The 20,124-nt window shown below is 54.0% G+C and overlaps 1 protein-coding gene across 4 annotated transcripts in view; it reads left to right on the top strand.

Moving 5' to 3' along the window:
* Positions 1-1,356: 1,356 nt before the first annotated feature.
* Positions 1,357-20,124, top strand: part of TMPRSS4 (transmembrane serine protease 4) — a 33,247-nt gene continuing 14,479 nt past the window's right edge. The window contains exons 1-3 of one of the 4 annotated variants that reach the window (XM_058686881.1): positions 1,594-1,637; positions 16,222-16,380; positions 16,573-16,606. Coding sequence is in view for 2 of the 4 variants with exons in the window: in XM_058686880.1 (XP_058542863.1) it covers positions 1,614-1,637; positions 16,573-16,606 (58 nt within the window). In the remaining 2 variants the exon portion in view is untranslated. Of the gene's footprint in view, positions 1,638-16,221; positions 16,381-16,572; positions 16,607-20,124 lie in introns of all 4 variants that reach the window. The other 3 variants (XM_058686882.1, XM_058686880.1, XM_058686879.1) reach the window with 3 other exon arrangements.

A 20,124-nucleotide genomic window follows, 5' to 3' on the forward strand; every position in this document is an offset into this window, starting at 1 on the left:
CGAGCCCCACGTCGGGCTCTGTGCTGACAGCTCAGAGTCTGGAGCCTGCTTCGGATTCTGTGTCTCCCAATCTCTTTCTGCGCCTCCCCCACTCGCGCTCTCTCTCTCTCTCTCATTCTCTCAAAAATAAATATTTAAAAACCCCTTTAAAATAAATAAAGCATAAAACACTTGTAATGAATGAATGAATGAATGGCTGGCTCATTGCCCTAGATGGGAAAAGGGCTGGTGCCCTACTGGCCCAAGAGACGCTCCAGACCAGCCTTGGGTCTCTGCCGCTCAGAGACAAGTCCAAGGCCACACCACACTGAGCAGCGGTGGTGGAACCAACAATCGGTTAAAACTATCCTCCTGCTCAGACGTCACTACAGTCATCCAGGCGCCATATTTCCCCAGACCGTGGACTTAGGGCCTCAGACACTTGTACTACCATCAGCCCGTCCACATGGGGAACCAGATTCAAGTCCCAACTCTGCCAAAACCTCGGTGTGATTTGGGGGCCGGTCACTTCACACGCACGAGCCCGGATTTCCTCGACTGGCGACACAGAACGTCCCTCACACGGTTGCACGTGGACGGCAAGCGTGCCATCGCTGGAAGGGACGAGGCACATGTCCACCCTGGACTGGTCTCCAGGAGGCATTGAGCATCCGGATTTGTTCGGAATCTGGCGCTAATTTACTGTGGGATCTGAGCTGTGTGGCTTCGCCTCTCTGGAATTTCGTTTCCTCGCCCACAAAACGGAGAGATGGGAGAAGACAGTCACCCAGGTTCCTTCCAGCTCCCTGGCTCTGTGGGTCAAGGTTTCACCTTGTATATCCCCTGGCCAGGGGCCAACTCAGGCCAAGATATTCAAATAGGTAATAACCGGTGAGGTGGGGCGAGAAACCCTTGGGAGGGATGCTGGCAGGGACGTTGGGCATGAGTCCCGCGCGGGCCAGGTCGGCGCCGGGGGGGGGGGGGGGGGGGGGGGGGGGACAAGGGACGGGGTAGAAACTGCCCCATGGGCTTTCCGATCCTGTTGCTTCACACGTGGCAACGAGCCAGTTCCGCTGAGTGCCCCACTCTCCTCCACCCCCCACCCCCGCAACCCCAGTCAAAAGCACCCACACATGGAGAAGTCACACAACCTGGAGAGAGAGAGCGCGAGCGAGGGAGCGTGCACGCCTCCGAACATCTCTGTCAGCCAGCACCCGGCGGGGCGGGGCGGGGGGGGGGGGGGGGGGGGATGTCATTCAGGCGGGAAGGCTTTTTGCAACATCTTAGGTGTGTCACCTGCTCAGGGGCCAAAGGCCACGAATGACTCCAGGTGTGTCCCAGCCCCTACAATGGGTGTGAGGTTACAAGACACTTAATCATTCCAGTTTGGCAACTTCACCTGTAGGGTTGTTTTAATCAACTGGCCAGCAGTCCCCAAATCACTCCTGGAATGCAGCGGTGGAGACAGCGGGGTGCTGAGGGGAGAGGGATGCCTGACACGCGGGACCAACGCCTGCCCTGCACTTAGGCCTCTTCCGGCCAGTGCTGCCCAGGGTGTCTCTGACCCGCGGACCAGCCAGGGCCCGATCCAAGGAGGTCCTCCTCCCGACCTCAGCTCTGGCCTGTAGAGAAATATGGAAGATCGCAGAACCGGCATGGTGAGTGTGGGGGTCCCCTGTTCCGAGTCCTGCGGGAGGGCAGGTCTCCCCAGAAAGGGCCCTTCAAGCAGCCTGAGAGTTTTGTAACACCTTCCCAGTTAAAAAAAAAAAAAGAGGGGACAGTGAATCACCCCCACATGCCAGCCCTTGCAAGTCTCCGTGCCCGTCTGCCCTCCTCTCCCTTCCCTGCCAGCAGCCCCTGCACCAGCACCGAGGATGCCGGGACACAGAGGCCAGGCTTCCCCTCCCTGATCCTCCTCCTAAATCCTTTGTGCTCTTTTGTCCAAGGTCTCTTGGTCTGTTGGCTGGAGGTTGGCACTGTTTTTCCAAGGGCAAGGGGCTGTTTTGATGGCCCTCTGCCGCCTCTGTGGGGAAATGGACTCCCTTTCTTCCTACAGAAAACAAGGAACAGTTGCCTCAAAACAATCTAAGGTGTTTGTGGAGATCCACTTGGCCTCTTTTTAGACCCTGCCCTCTCTCCTCCTCCTCCTCCTCCTCCTCCTCCTCCGAACGCCCAGAGCACCTGCACTGTCTTGGGACAAAGAGAATCAATCCCATCTCTCAAGGACATCTGAGGACAGGGAGGGGAAGAGATCATATCCGAGTCTGAGGTGGAACTCAGGGAATCTTTCCATCTCTAATTCTTGGCAAAGATGCTGCAGTTGCCCAAAAACCAACACGAAAATGAAAGGGGAGGGAAGGGGAAGCTTTCCGTCCAAGGGGAACAGAGGTGACCTGCTGGGGCCCCCCAAGTGGCATTCTCCTGGCAAAACTCTAGACCCAGGGCTGGGGTAGCTGAGGATCAGAGAGGGGAAGGGCTGGCCTGCTTTCCTCTGCGATCCAGCCAGGATGGAAGCACCAGCTTCCCACAGCCCCATCCAAGGAAGCACCTAGAAGCCGAGCCTGTGTGCCTAGAAGCTGCATCCTGCTGGGCTCTCAGGAGAGAAAGGAGGCACTGCCTGCCTGCGTGGCTGTGAGCTGCTTGTTGGTGACACCGACGCGGTCTGAGTGCCTCTCGAGGGAGTGACGTGGGAGGGGGCAGTTTCTGAGGCACTTAACCAGAGCACAAACTGTAGAATCAAAAGGTCAAACAGCCAGCTCCCTTCTTAGCATATTATTCTTGAGACTTTGCTCTTCCTGAGACTCATTTTCTTCCTCTGTAAAATGGGAATCTTATCCATGCCACGCCTATGCATGCCGACGACTAGTGGAACGATTGGGCTAGTAAGCGTAAGGGTGTGGGGCCAAAGAGGAATCCCCTCCAGGAAGTGACAGGTGGGCGGCATGGCCCCACTGAACTTCACCAGCCAGGCAAGGAGCTGGGCGTTGCTGGCAGTGGCATTGCCGGGGTCCCGGGTAGGACCAGAGAGCTTCTGGCCCCTGAGCCAGCCGTGAAACCACCTGTGCCTAATAACCCAGTCATTTCCCTCTAATGAGGCTGGGAGGGCCATAGCGCCCAGCCCTGGGGAAAGATGAAACAAATTCTTGCTCGGGCCCAGCCCTTCCTTCCCCCTCCCCGCCTCTTCTCACCCCTGCCAGCCCCGCCCTGGACAGACAAGTCCTGCACAGTTACTACCTCATAGCAGTGGGCAGAGGTCTGAGCCCCATCTCTGTCCCCGAGGGGAATGTTTCCCTTGATATTTCAGCTGCGGCTGAGGCCTGGAGGGAAGCCTGGGACCCTGGGACTGGCCATCCTGGTCTTGACTCCTTACTGCCCACGAGGCCCCAGACAGACCATGAGCCACCAGAGTAGAGTGTTAAACACCCGAGGTCAGTCCCAGCCCTCTGGCTGCTCTAGAGGAAGCAGGTTCTTCCTTCCCTCTCCCCTTTTCCAGCTGGTTCAGACCAAGGAGTTTGCTAGGCTTGGCCAGGACTCAGGAATGTGCCAGGTCAGTGGGCCAGCCTGCGGCAATGGGGGGTCTAGGAGCATGGGCAGGCCCACCACTCAGCCCTGGCGATGCCATCCTGGGCTCCGGAAAGACCCTAGAGGGCAAGCTCGGCAAAGAAGGGCTAAGGCCCCTGCCTGCTCCCCCAGTGCCCTCCCTACCTGGGTGGGGGGCTTGCTGCTGCTGTGACCCCCGAAGTAGCTCCCTCCACGTAGCCATTTAATCAGTCCCTACAACTGGCCAGCCTCCAGAAGGCAGCAAGGGGGGCACAAGGGTACAATGCCTCAGTTCTGCCCTGGAGCTTGCCCAAATCCAGAGGAAGGAGAGCTCCTTAAGCCAAGGATCCGAAGAGACTGTGGCAAGTCCAATACCAGAGGTGATGACAAGGGACCCCTAGAGCAGAGAAGGCAGTGAATCCTCTCCAGGGTGGTTGTGAAGTTGTCCCAGAAGAAACAGTGTTTGCACTGGAACTTGAAGGATGAACAGGCTCTCTCCAGGCAGATAGGGTGGGAAGCGGCGGGCGGGGGAGAGTAAGGGGGAAAATTGGGAGGGGTGGGGGGAAGACATGAAAACAGGTCTCAGGAACTCTGGACAAACTTTCCAAAGCCCCAGAGCCAACCCTGGATGGCAAGAGACAGAGGCTCTCAGGCCTGAGAATCTGCGTTTCACATTTCCCAGCAGCTCCCCCCCGGGGCTTCCTTCTTGCTCACATAAAAACATCTACCCAGTAACACCCCTCAAATGCCCAAGCAACCATCCCCAAGACGGCGAATTCCTCACAACCTAAAATGCATTCCGCTGCCACGTTTTCATGTAAACGTGTGGCCGCCAGACTGGGAGCTTCTTGAGGACGGGGTTTTTCCCACTTTTAGCCCCAAACCTGGCACAGGGCCGGACACACAGTAGCCATGTGATGAATGCTTGCGAGTGAAAAACAAGTAAGTGACAAAAGACTGAATTCCCAGAACCTGCTGATGTATCTGACACTGATAACAAAGTCAGTCAAGTCCGACTGGAAAAGATGCCAGAATCTACCAGGGGTGTCACCAAAGTGCTTTCATCCCAACCAGGGCGGGGGGTGGGAGTCGTGGGGGGCAGGGGGTGCGGAAGTGGAGAGAGACAAGCCCAAGCCTGTCTGGAAACCCCAGGGACTGGAAAGAGAGTCTGAGCAGAACCAATGTGGCAATCCCTCTGCGACGTGCTCGACTCCACCTCACAGCCTGCGGCTCTGTCTTGATTACAGCAGAGAAATCTGTAAACAAGCCTCAAAACCGCAACACCCCTCCCCTACCACTCCTTCCCAAAGCAGCTTCCAGCTCCCGGCATAATCCATGCACAAGCGGGGACGCGCACAGGGTAGCGGATGAATGGAACGCTTGAGGGAGGGGGGCGAGACACTGAGACGGCACCTGTCCAGGGCAGCAGCGGTCTCCCGTTGTGCCATGTCTCACACATCGGTCAGGCTGGCCTCCGCCCGCTGGTGTGGCTGAGCTCGCCACAGGGTTAGGCACTTCCTGGGATCTCAATTTCTCCTTTACAATACGCATTCACTCGTTCGGTCGTCGTGTGTTCCTCAAGCATCAACTGCGTGCCAGGCACTAGCAAGACTCCGGAAGGTTCAGAGAAGAACACACCCAAGCGAAGCCCTCGGTTCCGTACAGATGGAACAGAGGCAGAGCCGAGTGCTGACCCCACCCCAGGCAGAACAGGCCACTTATTCACCCACAGACCTCAACACAAAGAGGATGATGCAGCTGAGGTCACCCCACCCCTGCCTACTCTCACCCTGACACCGGGGCCTTCACTCATGATCACGTCTCTGATCCCCAAGGAGGAGGGTACCCCGCCAGGCCATCGGGAGCACCTCTCCCGGTGAGTAGGACTCGCTGAATGTGTCACCCCTACCTGAACGCAGCAAGTGCAGCCTGAGGAGCACATTCACCTCCCGAATCTCCCCGCGTCTTACACCAGCCAAGACATCATGACCCTCGTTCTAGAGATGAGAAATGCCAAGACTCAAGAGGCTCATGACTTGAAAGGGTCACTCGGCCAAGATCTCTAAGTTCTGGGACTTCAATATCAAGTGCTCAGATTTTTTCATAATGCCCTCCTTCTCCTCCCAGATGTGAACCCATAGACCTGAACTTGAGACTAGACCTTGAACTTGAACTTGCAGTGGAAACTGCAGAGCCAGGGAGCCCCGTATCTCCCTACCTAGAAGCTGATCAACTTTGTAGTATAAAGTGTGCACTGAGTGAAGACTGTATCAGCTGGCGTGACCAAGTGGAGGAAAGACAATGTCCTTTCTGTCCAGAGACCTTCATCCCTCACTACCCTGCCAAAGGTCACTAGGAGGAAAAGGACACACGGCAAAGGAAACCAACGTACAGAATTAACTTAGACTTTCAAGAATACCAGGAAAAAGCTTCATACCCAAAGCCGCTTGGGAAAAAAACACGCAAGTTACCATGAGATCACTGAGGATAGAAAACTAAGTGAGAGAGAGGAAATTATAAGTAAATCAGGCTTTGAACTAGTCTTCTCTGTGGGAGGGGGCAACAGAAGCTGCAGGCTAACATCAAGCGAGCTCTTCGGAGTCACAGGCCCTCAGGAAAGGACCTTAGAGGTCTTCTTGGTCAACGTTTTCCCCAAATTTGTTTCAGCCTCAGAGCCTGTTGCCCAGCAAAATCTAACCTAGAACCCCCACATGGAAAACAGACCCCCACCCACTCCTGCCCTGCCTCCCTCCTCTTGCAACAACCTCACGGGTCTCCATCAAGTCCCCAGGGGTGCCACAGAGCTCTCATCTGGCCTTGTCCTATCTACTGTGGACATCTACATGAGCTTCTACTCACACACCTTCTGTTGCTTAGATGATCTGCCCTTCACTGAGAGAGAGAGAGAGAGAGAGAGAGAGAGAGGGAGAGGGAGGAGAGGGAGGAGAGGGAGGAGAGGGAGGAGAGGGAGGAGAGGGAGGAGAGGGAGGAGAGGGAGGAGAGGGAGGAGAGGGAGGAGAGGGAGGAGAGGGAGGAGAGGGAGAGAGGGAGGAGAGGGAGAGAGGGAGGAGAGGGAGAGAGAGAGAGTGAGGAGGGGGAGAGAGAGAGAGGGAGGAGGGGGAGAGAGGGAGGAGGGGGAGAGAGGGAGGAGGGGGAGAGAGGGAGGAGGGGGAGAGAGGGAGGAGGGGGAGAGAGGGAGGAGGGGGAGAGAGGGAGGAGGGGGAGAGAGGGAGGGAAGGGGGAGATGGGGGGGAGAGGGAGAGAGAGAGAGTGAGAGGAGAGGGAGAGAGAGAGAGAGGGAGGAGAGGGAGGAGAGGGAGAGAGGGAGAGAGGGATGAGAGGGAGAGAGAGTGAGGAGGGGGAGAGAGGGAGGGAGGGGGGAGACGGGGGGGGGAGAGAGAGAGAGAGAGAGAGAGAGAGAGAGATCTTTCCTTTCTGTAATGTCCCTCATTCATCCTGGGCATCCCTTTGGCCACTTCCTTGACACAGCCCTCCACATGGTCAAGGACCACGTTTGTGCTACCAAAGGTCTTTGCTTCTCTGGCCTGAAGCCTCCTCCCTTTGTTCATAGAGAGGTCAGGTGACATCTCAGGACACCTAACTGCCCTGGCGCCTCTCCACCCAGTGCGCTCCACTGCATTCATTGATTCCCTCCTGAAGGCAGGCCTCTGGGCCCAGGGAAATCACAGAAATGGCCACCATCTGCCCAGCACCCGTTACGTGTGAGGCCCCCTGCCAGGCTCTTCCCACTAATAACTAATGATTTTTTAGCATGGGCTATGCCAAGCCCTTACTAGCTTCTATAGTAATAGTTCTATGGTGATAGTTTATAATTACTTATAAGAAGTAACGGAACATATGCTTCATGGGCACAAGGACTTTGCCTTTTTTATTCACTGCTGTATAACCAGCCCCCAGAACAGGGCTTCACTGGATGGATAAAATAGTCTTATTGTGGTTATTTTTATTGTTACTGACATTTATCGCATTCTTACTGTATACCAGGCAATGCGCTATAGGCTACACATATTTGGGTGTCATTAAGACGACTTAGAATCAATCTCTCTGTCGCACGCACGCACACATGTGGCTTCCAGTGCCTAAATAACTTGCGTAGCCAACGGCAGACGGGAGAGGAAAATCTTAGGAAGCCTCACTGAGTTACTGAGTGGGCAGGAAAGGTGGTAAAAGGGAGCTTCGGTTATGTAATCCCCAAGCACTAGCTGCAGAGAAGTCACTGGAACACCACGGCAGCACTCTTTATGGGATCACGAGTTCGGAGTTCACGGGAGAGACCCAGGAGTCACTGCAGACGTTGGCCAGGAGACTGCGGCGGCTCTTTGCTGCTGCAGCAGCCAAGCCAGCCCCCTGGGGCCGCTTCCCCGGGAGCATCCAGAACACTCCGTCCCGCCCTTGAACAGCACCGCCATGCACACCCTCCTTGAACGCCATGTGGAGGTCTGCTCCCCAAGCCTCCAAGGTGACTGGAGCTGAGGGCAATGCCCAAGCACTAAATTTAAATTTGTCTCTATGCTGAGCATCTCACCAGGGTCACTACCTTGTTCGTCCATCACCCACAACATCAGGAGGCAGATCACACCCTACCCACTTTACAGATGAGGAAACTAACTTGTCAGAAGCACATGAGTGGTCAGGGCCAGAGCTGGACTCAGGCCAGAGCCCCCGACACAGAGCTCGGAAGAGCAGACACAGGGTCAACCCTCCATCTGCCCAGAGCAGCTGGGACCCCTCGAACCGCAAAGACCAACCGAGGGCGACCGTGAGGAAGTCTGTGAAATCACGAGAGGACCAGACAGGGTTCCTGTGACCTTGAAAACGCGTGTCATCACTGGCAAGTAGAACCCCTCCCACAACCTCTCTCTCTCTCTCTCTCTCTCTCTCTCTCTCTGGTCTTATCATCACAGGTTTATCACACCCACTTCCAAAGGCAGAAACGGGGTCCGGGAGATGTTAAGTGATTTGCCCGAGGTTGCTGAGCAGGTAAATTGTAGAGTTCGACTTGATGACCCCAGAGCCCCTCTTCTCACCCCACTACTTAAAGGGCAATTTGGAATAAGCAGAAGAGAGCATGATTTTTCAAATGCAGCATAAAATTCACGGGATTCTTTTATAAACGCCAGACTCTACCTGGGGTGGCAGCTCTTTAGTTCAGGTAAATTGCAGTGTTTGGAAACAACCCTCCCCCAAGCTTTAGGCTCCATCAGCACCACCTAAAGGCAAACCGCCAAGAGTCCCCATCAGGCTAACCCCTGGGGCCGTCTTCGATCTGAGCAGCCTGACTCCTGATGGCTCTCTCATGGCCCCTTCAGCCACTGCCCACGCAGTGCCCTCGGGTGTGCAAAGGTCCTCCTTTCCAAGAGACCTTCCTGGGAGGGAAGGCGGGGCTGGATTGGCCTGCCACCCTAGGGCAGAAAGTAAGTAGAATGAAATAGAATGGTGGAGAACTCAGGCTGCAGAGAACGGGGCTACTTCCCCACCCCTGCACCACGAGAAGGACCTTGGAGGGATTGGTACCCGTTAGAGTTAACAACAGCATCACCTGGAGGCAAGGTCAACTCAACCCAACAGGCATGTGCTAAGACCTCACTCTGGCACAGCACGTTGTCTTGCCACGTGACCCGGGGAGAGACAACAGGACGAGTCCGTGCCTCGGTTTCCCCATTTGTGAAACAAGAAGAGGTGCTATACCTCCGACCTCGCCCCGTAACCCCAGCTGGAATCAAGACCTACGCCTAAACACAAGGTCTGATCCGCAGAGGAGGGCAGCTGAGCAGCAGGCTGGCAGCGGAATAATGGCAGGTCACCCGACACCTCCCAGCTGCCCCAGGCCCCGCCCTGGAGCCATTGTGTGCCGCCGTGGGGGTCGAGGCGCTCAGCTCCGATTGCCAACAGGTCAGCACCTATGTGGCTTAGAACAAGGCCCAGCGGTTTCTCATGTAGCAGCCGAGGCGGAGGTTAGCCCTGAAGGAAAACGCGCCGCCGTGGGCACCTGGCACGAGGCAGAGCGAGTGAGAACGTTCGCAGAGACCCCTGCAAGGGAGAGCTTGGTTACCCACCTGTGTGTGGCCCCGGATGGGTGGGGGCGGGGGGGACCTGTCTGGATAGTTCCGAAGGTCCTGGAGAGCCGGCCTGATTTTCCATCTCTGAGAACTTTCCGTACACTCAGGGCTGCCGTGTCACAGCCAGGCCCATCCCCAGAAACTCATACCCCCTCTTGTGACTCACAACCGCCCAGCCCTCATGGCCCCACTCCTCGCCTTACCCGTCATGGCTGAAGCACCCAAGACAGAGGGTACTTGCTCAGCCCCGGTCAAGGCATCAAACAGCCCTATCTCTGCTGTAGGTGGAGAGCTCACAGCCACCTGCTGCCAGGTCGGGAGCGGGATGTGTTTTCGGGGTCAGGGAACCGTGCAAGGCACCCTCGGAGCAGCCCCTGAGCCAGCCAGTGCCCGAGCCCTTCTCTGCGAGCAAAGAGCAACCTCTGGGTCTCCTGGCACACCCGAGAACTCTCCCCACCTGGTCCCCTGGGTCGCCCCTGCTGCCGTGTCCCTGACCTCAGCAACACAGCTGCCACCTGCTAGAACCACGGAAGGCCTGTTTATCTCATCACCTAGCAACAGCAGCATCCCTGCCTCTAGCCTCTAGGTGTTCCCCGGGAGACCGTGGGAAGCCGGGGCTGGAGTCCCCAAGGGAGCCTGAGATTGTCACACACCAGAGCAGGGCCAGAAAGCCCCTCACCGCGGGCCTCTGCTTCTCTCCCTTCCTCTACACCTGCGGTCATCCGAGCTCTGCCCCTGTGGACTTCTTTCCAGAACAAAGAAGCTCAGAGTCAGCGCTGCAGAGAGGAACAGAGAAATAAGGCCCAGGGGCAGGCCGCCTGGCAAGGAGACCAGACAAAAGAGCTGGCCAGGCTTTCTGTTCCCTCGGCCTCTACGAGCGGTCCCCTCCGCTTCCCCTCATTATTAGGCTGGTGGAGCGCCTGCCTGTGTCGGCGTGTGGTTATTAACCCTCTTACCCGCTTTACCATCCCTCAAAGAGAGTTTCCAATCACCCTGAGGTCCAGAGAGGTTGAGGGGTGTTCCCAAGGCCACACAGGGAGTCACAAGACAAGGCAGTAAGAGAACTTCTACTCCCCGGGCCAGTCTTCTGGGTCGCCTCTGCAGCACACTTAAAAACAAGAGCTGCCTGGTGTCCGGGTTCATCACCTCTGAGCTGGAAGGTTAAAGCCGAGCTAAACCCCATCAGGATTCTCCAAGATCTGCAACACCAGGGGCTGAGGGGAAGCGAGGGGAGGAGGAGGAGCGGAGAAACGTGCAAACCTGACGGAAGAGAGGGAGGAAGGGACGCTGAGAACAGTGAAGTCCCTGCTATCGGCACCAAGCAAGGCAGCGCCTTCCCCAGATAAGGGGACTTCTGACCCTCGTTCTTGGAAGACTCGGCAGAGCCAGGAACCAAGCAGACAGGGGTTTGCCTTCAAACCGATGAAGGGCGGAAGAGATGCCGGGGTGACCTCTGCACGGCAACTGCACGCTAACTATATGCAACCAGACTTCGTGCCAGGGAGTAGAGAACCGAAAGGACCCAGTGCCAGCTAATATCACTTCCCGAAATAGGTTTCTGCAACTGGATAGGGGAGGTGGGGGTGAAAACAATAGTCCACCGAGTCCAAAACCCTGGCCCCAAGAGCTGGATCGGTTACTTGCTCTGAGGCTATAGCAGCCACTTAATCTACATAGGGCTTGGTTTTCTCTTCTGGAAAATGGGGACAGTTTCTCAGAGTTGTTTTGAAGATTAAAAGGGACAGCACTGGGGTACCTGGGTGACTCAGTTGGTTACGTATCCGACTTTTGATTTCAGCTCAGGTCACGATCTCCCGGTATGTGGGACTGAGCCCTGCGTTGGGCTCTGCACTGACAGCACAGAGCCTGCTGGGGGTGCTCTCTCTCAAAATAAGTATTTTTTAGGGGCGCCTGGGTGGCTCAGTCAGTTAAGCCTCCGGCTTCGGCTCATGTCATGATCTCGCGGTTTGTGACTTCGAGCCCCGCGTCGGGCTCTGTGCTGACAGCTCAGAGCCTGGACCCTGCTTCAGATTCTGTGTCTCCTCCTCTCTCTCTGCCCCTCCCCTGCTCATGCTCTCTCGCTCTCTCTCTCTCTCTCTCTCTCTCTCTCTCTCTCTCGCTCTCTCTCTCTCAAGAGTAAATAAACTTTAAAAAAATTTTTTTAATATTTTTTAAAAAAGGGACAGCATTTACGAAAGATACCATAAGCTCTGTAATAATCCCCAAATGCAGTAGTTAATTGTTCTGCCTCAACCTTTGGGTTTTGGATTAACGTCTTTCTGTGACCAGTGACCAACTGAAAAACAGGGAAAGGTAATTCTCTGAGCAATGAGGCAATCAATAGGTGATTTTTCTGCCTTCTAACACCCACCTGCTAACTTCTCCTTCCCCACTCCCCACCCCCACCCTGTCCAGTCCAGCACTCCTGGGCTCTGGGGGCCCAGGCATTCCTGCCCTTCCATTGTAATCCAGACAGCAGGAGCTTCCTTCCCAGATGAACCTCTCAGTAGGACACCGGTTGGGCTGGACCCATGAGTCAGGGCTCTGTAGCAGACTGAATCAACACAGCAGACAGGCCTGCCCCGCCAGCAGCCCTAACAACACGGGAAAGGCCGGTGCCTTTCCTAGGGTTGGGCTGGGCTTGGACTGTGGCAGTTGTGGTCTGAGGCTGAGTTCAAGTTGGCGATAAACTGAGACACCTCCCACAAGGCAGAAGGCAGCACAGTTGGTCTTGGGTGGCCTCTCAATCTCCTTCCCTCTATCAACTCCAGGGCTAGGCATCTCCCCCATCTGGCCTGTTATGGGAAATGAGGGAGTTGCCTGGGATGGTCCTCAGAACCCCTTTCGGCTCTGTGCCCTCTGATCACGGCATGGACTCACCCAGTGATGGGGGATGGCCAGGCTCCTGAACCTTACCTGGTGTCCTCGTCTCTCGGCCCCAGCTCGGGATGGATTCTGGACTGAAAGGCAACACAGCTACCGTGCATCCCCTCCCATCTCCACCCTCCTCGGGAAGGTCATTGACAGGGACATTCCCCAGTTGCCACTCTTAGACCTAAGTGTGCCCACCTCCCTGCCCATGACCCCGGATGCTTGTGACCTTCAGCAGCTCCCCTTCCCAGAAGTTTAGCAACCCAGCATCTCTGATCTCACTGTGTCTGAGATGTGTGCCAGAGAGGCTTCCAGAAAGCCAGACAAAGAGCAGGCCACTTGACAGAAGAACTTGGGCAGCATGAGAGTCGGAGTAGAGCTCAGGAGGATGGGAAGATAGGAGTTTGTCTCCTTAACCCCTCAGCACAGCCAGGCAACTGCTTTCTTATTTTCTCTTTGAACCTCAGGTGCACACCACAGGACAGATCCTAATCCTGGATTCAAGCCATTTTCTTTTTCCACTGTCGGTCCCTGCAGGGCCCCCTTGTAACTCTCCAGCTCATTAGATGGCTCTAACAATGTAAGCCTCCATAAATCCACCTCCCCAGACGAAAGCTGCATCTAACCATGAGATTCCCCTGCGCCCCCCCCCCCCCACCCCAACACACACATTCCCTCCCCTGCTCAGGTGGGTGGGCAAGTCTGATGTTTAATAATTCAGCAAATATTGATTATACATCTTTGTGAGGCCAGGATGCCCCCTTGAAAGTAAGCACCATCCCCAACCCCATGTTGATCCTTTCCTTGCTCCCTTATGAAAAAGATTCTGTGTTACGTGTCATCTTTTGGGATTTGCTTTTTCTTCTGACATTAAATTACTAATGCCGTCCGTGCTATTCTGTGGCCCCATGGTTCATTTTGACGGCAGTATAATATTCCATTGTATGCACGTGCCACCGTTAGCTTCTTCAAGGCTGGCCTGGGACTGAGCCCTGAAACCAGGATACTTTCCTTAAGTCTTTCGCTCAGCAAATATTGATTAAACGCCCACTCTATGCCGGGCATCGTAGGAGACACCTGGGATGCCATAATTACCGATTAGTCACAGTCTGTAATTCAAGCTTGTGGTTTTGATTTAGTTTACTTTCTGTTTTCAAAAAGGTGTGGGATGTTTTCTGTGCAACCACACTGTTCCGTGGGCCACAGTCGAACACGTATCAGCTAAAGGGGCACTGAGGTCACTTCCACTCACAGACGAGGAACCAAGAGAGCGCAGACCATAAGCCTCTTTTGTTCCCTCTGTGTCTCGGCCTCCAGCACAGTTCAGGGCCCGTCAAAGGCATACAGTCAATATTTGCTGAATTAATAATAAACAAAAGAGACTCGCCCTACCTACCTCAACTAACGCAGGCATGTAAGCACAGGAAGACTGAGTGAAAAAGAACGAGCGGACAGGGAAGGGCCACTAAATGGGTGTTCTTGACCCCTCTAACCTTCCCCCCCTTGTTACAGGGCCGGGCCTGTCTGGGCACCTCTCCCATCCTATTGTACTTCTTTATTTGTCTTTGAATCCACAGCCCCTAGAGCAGGGCCTGGTCAAATATTTAATTGAACACTTAACTACCCATACTGGTTATCAGACAGCTGGTATCCTTTGCACCCCTGAACTTGAACTGAGTCAGACAAAAGAATCTGGTGAAGCGTTACACGCCAAGATGTAGATTAAGTACCATTGATGTTATTGTTACCCAACTCTGCAGCCACAGCAATGCAGTGGTGCAGGATTTGTGCTCATCTGTATCCTGGAAATAGTCCCCACCCAGGCCCTGGAGACGGTGGAGGGGAGGTGGCTGGGAGTCATCCACAGGACAGAGCCCAGAGTCCAGTTCCCTCGAACAACCATTGATCCGGTCTTTTGCTGGGGATGAGCCCGGTGCAAAATTCTGAGGGCACAAAGGCAACAAGGGGGTGCCAGTGGGAAAGTGCTGCAGCAAATGCCAGGGGGCCCAGGAGGGAAGGGAGCTCCCACGCGTGAGCCAGCCCCTTTCCGCTCCACGTCTCACTTTCAGCCTCACGGTAGCATTTCCGAGTAGGTGTCATTTCCCCCACTTTGAGAAGGGTGAACGTGAAGCTCGGAGAGGTTAACCATCTTACACCCAAGGCTCACACGTAATAAGACGCAGGACCTATAGTCCGACTCAGCCCCTGCAGACTCCACAGCCTGCTGTCTCTGCTACGTCCCCCCGCAGCCCGAGGCCCCACGTCACCGAAGGGCCAAGCCAGGCACATCCCTCCAGCAGGTTAGAGAGTCCGGGAGATAAGGAAGGGGCTCCCTCTCCCAAAGAGCATGTCTGCCGCGCTCAGCCATGGCAAACACCCAGGGACACGCACACACCACCACCAGACCTAATCTGGGACCCCCACTCAGGGGTTAGAAGCAGCCCGGTCACTCCCAAACGGGACTAGAAAAACTCCCAGGCGGAAGTGTTCGGGGTCCTGCAACTCTTCCACCGGCCAGTGGAACCGTCATGACCTTAGCACAATGGGCAGACCGGTCCCAGGATGGAGACCCAGACCTCAGGCAGGCCCGCCGCTCCCCCAGCCCAAGGACTCCAGATCCTGTACCAGCTGGAGACGGAGCAGAGAGGAGAGATTTCTGGGAGGAACAAGAGTGAGGCATGAGCCTTGGCAGTCCCCCCGCACCCACTGCTTCCCCTAAACCTTCGCTTTGCAGGAAAGGGGGTGTATGGACTTCGTATGTGAGCCCTGTGTGCGCGGCGCCTGTGTGTGACCCTGTGTGGCTGTGTGTGTGCTGAGTGCACACGTGAAGTGGTCTAAGTGGAAGAACAGAAGCTTGTGTGTATTTGGGGATGTGCGTCAACGGTGACCTAAGGCGACACTTGCAGAAATGCCGTAGTGCTCTCGCGTGGCTTTTTGTCTGTTTGTAAATAACTGACGTCATGATGTCGTGACACGCATTCAGTAAAGTACTCAGATCTAAAGTATCCCCCCTCCATGGATGTTCAACATATATACCCCCGTGTAACCAACACTTCAATCAAGACCTATGTGTTTTCTAATATTCCGGAAGGTTCCATCGTGCTGCTTCCAATAACTGCCCCACCCCCCAGTGGTAATCCCTATTCTGACTTGTATCACCATAGATTAACTTTACCTTGTGAAATTCATATATATGAGCTAGTGAATATATTCTCTTGTGTCGCATTTCTTTCCTTCATCATTATGTCTATGAGATTCATCACACTTAGCACTAGGTTATGCTTGTCTATTCTTGAAACACATTCCATGATATGAATATACCACAATTTAGGTATCGATTCCCCCAATGATTGACGCTGGGTTTTGCCAGTTTTTAGCCATTACGAGTGCAGTCACTACACCCATTCACATACAGATATTTTGCTAGACACACACCCACTCGTTTCTCTTGGCTAATTCCTGGGTCACAGAACCGTAGAACAGTCAAACAGCGTGAGCAGATTCAGCCAAACCATTTCCCAAAGTATCCGTGCTAATTGATACTCCCAACGACAAAGTGTAAGAGCTCCAACTGTTCCACATCTTCGTCAACACTTAGCACTGTCAGTCTCTTTAACGTTAGCCGTTCTGGTGTCCGTGGAGAGCGATCTCATTGCGGTGTGAATTTGCATTTGCCTGGGCGAGTAAGGATACCGAGCACCTTTTGGCACCGACTGGCCATTGAAGTATCCCCTTTTGTGACGTGTCCAAGTGTTTACAGAACTACAACATCGACTGAAGTAGACAAATGGTGGACCAAAACAGCAGAGCAGAGAATCGTCCTCAGAGACTCAGCAATACAACAGCCCAACGGCCAGTCATTTCTACAGTTGCCGACTAGTTGCTACAATTAGTAAGCGAGTTGTACCAGGTAATATAGATGCATAACTGAATTTTATTTTTTGAACCAATTAGGTATCACAGAGCCCACAAAGCCCTCCCCACTTAGATTCAGCAGGAAAAAGGGGATGGAGATAAGAACCAAGAGCCTCCCCTGGGCTCTTGGCCCCAGCTTGACAGGTTCCCTCACTCAACTCACTGACTGTTTTTCCTTCAATTACAGGATCCTGGCAGCGAACAACCCCTGAACAGCTTTGGTAAGCTCAGGTCCGGCTTTCCCTTGACCACCTCAGCCTCCAAGTTTCAATCAGTTACCAGATAGGTACTAAACCCCTCTTGCATGGCCCTCACTGCCACCACCAACAGCTAAATGGCATGGAAGATATCCACCCACCCACCCATTCATCATTCAACAAAAAAGTATGAAGCAACTCTAAGGTCCAGGATAATTCTAGAAGTAGGAAGCAAATAGGAGAAATAGGACCAACAAACCTAAACCCCCCAAAAGCAGTTCTTCTCCAACTCATTCGTTCAGTTTCTGCTTTTCTTATTCATTCAACGACACTGTGGGTGCCTGCCATGTGCCAGGCTCTGAGCTAGGTGCTAGACTAAAGCAGGAGATAAGACAGCCAAGTCCCTGCCCTCATGAAGTTTACACAGTCTGACCATGCTGCCACGGAACAAGCTGGACAAAGCTATTTTCTCTGCTAGACTAGAAAAGTATCGTGTTTGCCTGAATAACTTAAGAGATGAAGTGTTCCCAAATTTAGGGGGCTTTTTCCCCTCCCATTCCATTTTCTTAAACCATTGACAGCTACTCCTGATAGCCCGCTGTATCAGCGAAACAAGGGAGCAAAGAACAAATTAATACGGCAGATCAACAAGGAAATAACCGATCCCACTTCCTTCAACAATTTCGGGGTCCCAAGTTAATAATGATCGGAAACCACACAATCTCCCCCAAGTAAGATGGTACCTACTTTGGAACTGGATATAGCAAAAGACCACAGTGTCCCCAGAGAACACCAGACATCCAAGCGCTCCGCCAGCTGAGAAAGCCCCAGAACTGCCAAACCAGAAAACAAGTTAAATTCGCCACCAACGTCCGTGTGAAGGGAGCTCGAGAGCGAGAGATTAGTGCCAAGTGATCAGAGACCATAGCGTCGTGGGTCGGGCGAGCTTTGACAAAGTCCCCACGGGAGTAAAGGATCAGAAGGAAATGATGGGGGTTTCAGGGGCGGAGGAAAGAACAGGTGCCAAAGTTCAGAGGGAAGAATGACCAGGGCGTGAGTCGCCTGTGTGGCGCCGGGGGCTGGCGAGGATCTGCAGTGCGGAGTCCACGTGATGAAGAGAGGGAGGCCAAATCACACTGGCTTTCAAAGTCCGGCAAAGAGTGTGGTCTAGAGACAGAAGCCATGGAGGGTTCTCAAGCAGGGAAATGACAGGGCAACGATATTTGGGGGGGGGGGGGCTCTATCTGGCAGCAGTGTGCAGGGCAGGCTGGAGGAAGGAACAGTGGCAGGTGGGGAGGCTCTTCATAGCTCACGGTGGCTTTGTTAACCTTAAGTATGAAACGCAAACCAGGAAAACTCTACCCGTCCTGGTGATGCTCTCCCTGAGAACCTCAGGGAGGCAGAGACAGCAGGACCTGGACACGGGAACTCATCGAAGGGCTCCCCATAGATGATTCACCTCTGAGAAAACAAGCCCACCTCGTGTCCCCAGTGGTAGGTGCTCAGTAAAGAAATCATGCATGAACGGATGAGCAAAATGTCACCATATCCACGGCCACAGGAAAGAGGACGGTTCTGCACACTGACCACTGGGACTCTAAAACAACATCTGCTAAGATTGATAGCCTCCTCCCCTTGGGGCGCCCGGGTGGCTCAGTCAGTTGAGCAACTGACTTCGGCTCAGGTCATGATCTCACAGTCAGTGAGTTCGAGCCCCGCGTCGGGCTCTATGCTGACCGCTCGGAACCTGGAGCCGGCTTCAGATCCTGTGTCTCCCTCTCTTTCTGCCCCTTCCCCACTCATCGGTCTCTCTCATGTAAACAAAAATTTAAAAAAAAAAAAAAGATTGATCGCCTCCTTCACCCCAGCTCCTGGGGATAACAGGCAATACCCGTCCACACCCCCCAGGGCCTGCGCTCTGTGTCTAAGGTTTAAACTCTCCCTTTGGAGGAAACACAAAGTTTTCTGTGCTTTCCCTTTCAACAGATTCAAGGATATCAGCACTTACGGGGCACCCAGCCTCTGGCTGGCCGCCATTCTCTGCTTTTGAAAAGCTGAGGAAAGAGAGCAAGACAGACGTAGAACCAGCCATCGTTCAAGCCAGAAAACAAGACCCGTAAGAAAGACGGAAAGGATATACTTACAAGATCAAGCCAAGAACAATTCATGTATTCTCTCAGCAAATATCTGTTGAGGTACCAGGGACCCAGCAGTGAACAAAAAAGACAAAAACCCCTCTCTTCGTGGAGCCTTCACTTCAGAGTGTGTTAGAGTTGTAGAGTTATAGAGTGTGTTAGAGCTGATGGGTGTTTAAAAAAAATAGGGGAGGAGGACAGGCAGTTGGAGAATTACCTTTGAAAACGGGAGGTCAAGAAGGTCTCACGTGGAAGGTGACATTTGAAGGATAACTGGAAGAAGATGGAGAGAACAAGCCATGGGAGGTGAGGGGCAGAGAGCTGACCTATTGTTTTCCAGGGATTCTCAGGGTTGCCACACTTCCTGCCCTAGCTCGCCCCGGAGGAGAGGTCCCGAGGCACCTCCTCCAGCTTATTGCCTGCAAGATGAGGGGGTGTCAGAGAACCAATCGCTCTGGGAAACTTCCTGAGAATTTAACTTTTTCAAATCTTTGCCCCCGCACCACCTCCTTGGATAACGATATGAAATGGACGGTCATTATGGCTTCCGTTTTAGGCATCTCCAGGCTCCTACCTGTAACTCCTAACTCCAAACTCTTGTTCATCTTTCTAAGCGTTAATGGGATCGTGTCTCTCTGCTGCTCAAAAGCTTCCCCTAGCTCCACACTGCCTTCAGCATAAAATCCAAACTCCTGGCGTGGTATTCAAGACTCTCTACAAAGTGACGAGGCCAGTCCTGCCTCCACAACATGCGTTTGCCCCCGTCACGTCCCAGGCACATGGGGAGCTCACGGAGGCCCACCCCCGGGCCTTTGCCCAGCTGGTCTAGCCCCCCACCCACCCATCTCCACCTACAGAGACCCATTTAAGAGCTCTGATGATATCTGGGGTTAGCGGCAACTACGTCCTTGTTTGCTTCTTCCCCCAAACCTCCATCGCCTTAAAGACAAGGACCGTCCTAGGGACTCACTGGTTTGTTGAGTTGGAGATGGAGGCCACGAGGACACATTCATTCACAAGTATTTATGAAGAGCTTCAGGTCCCTGCCCTCGTCAAGCTTCTAGTTTCATCAAAAGAGAAGTCAGAAAAGAGGATCAAGGATAGGAAAGTGAGTACTTGCCTCTCCTGGGGCAGGCACGGGGCAGACGGGACAGGGTGAAACACCCCAGAAGAGACTAAGTCAAGACAAGGGAAGGATATCATGGTCTGGAGGCTCATTTGACGGGCGCAGGTGAAAGATGGCTAAGCCTGGGTAAGTGAAGGAGGTGGAGTGACCCTGTGCCACTGAAGCTAAGCCCAGTCTGCAGGAAGAAACCCCCAGTGCGAAGCAAAACCGTCCCCAAAGCATCCTGTGGCTCAGCACCAGGGCCAGAGGGCAGGGAGGCTGTGGGCCTTGGCAGAGGCAGT

The sequence above is a fragment of the Neofelis nebulosa genome, chromosome 10 (assembly GCF_028018385.1).
Source record: "Neofelis nebulosa isolate mNeoNeb1 chromosome 10, mNeoNeb1.pri, whole genome shotgun sequence".
NCBI classification, from domain to species: Eukaryota; Metazoa; Chordata; class Mammalia; order Carnivora; family Felidae; genus Neofelis; species Neofelis nebulosa.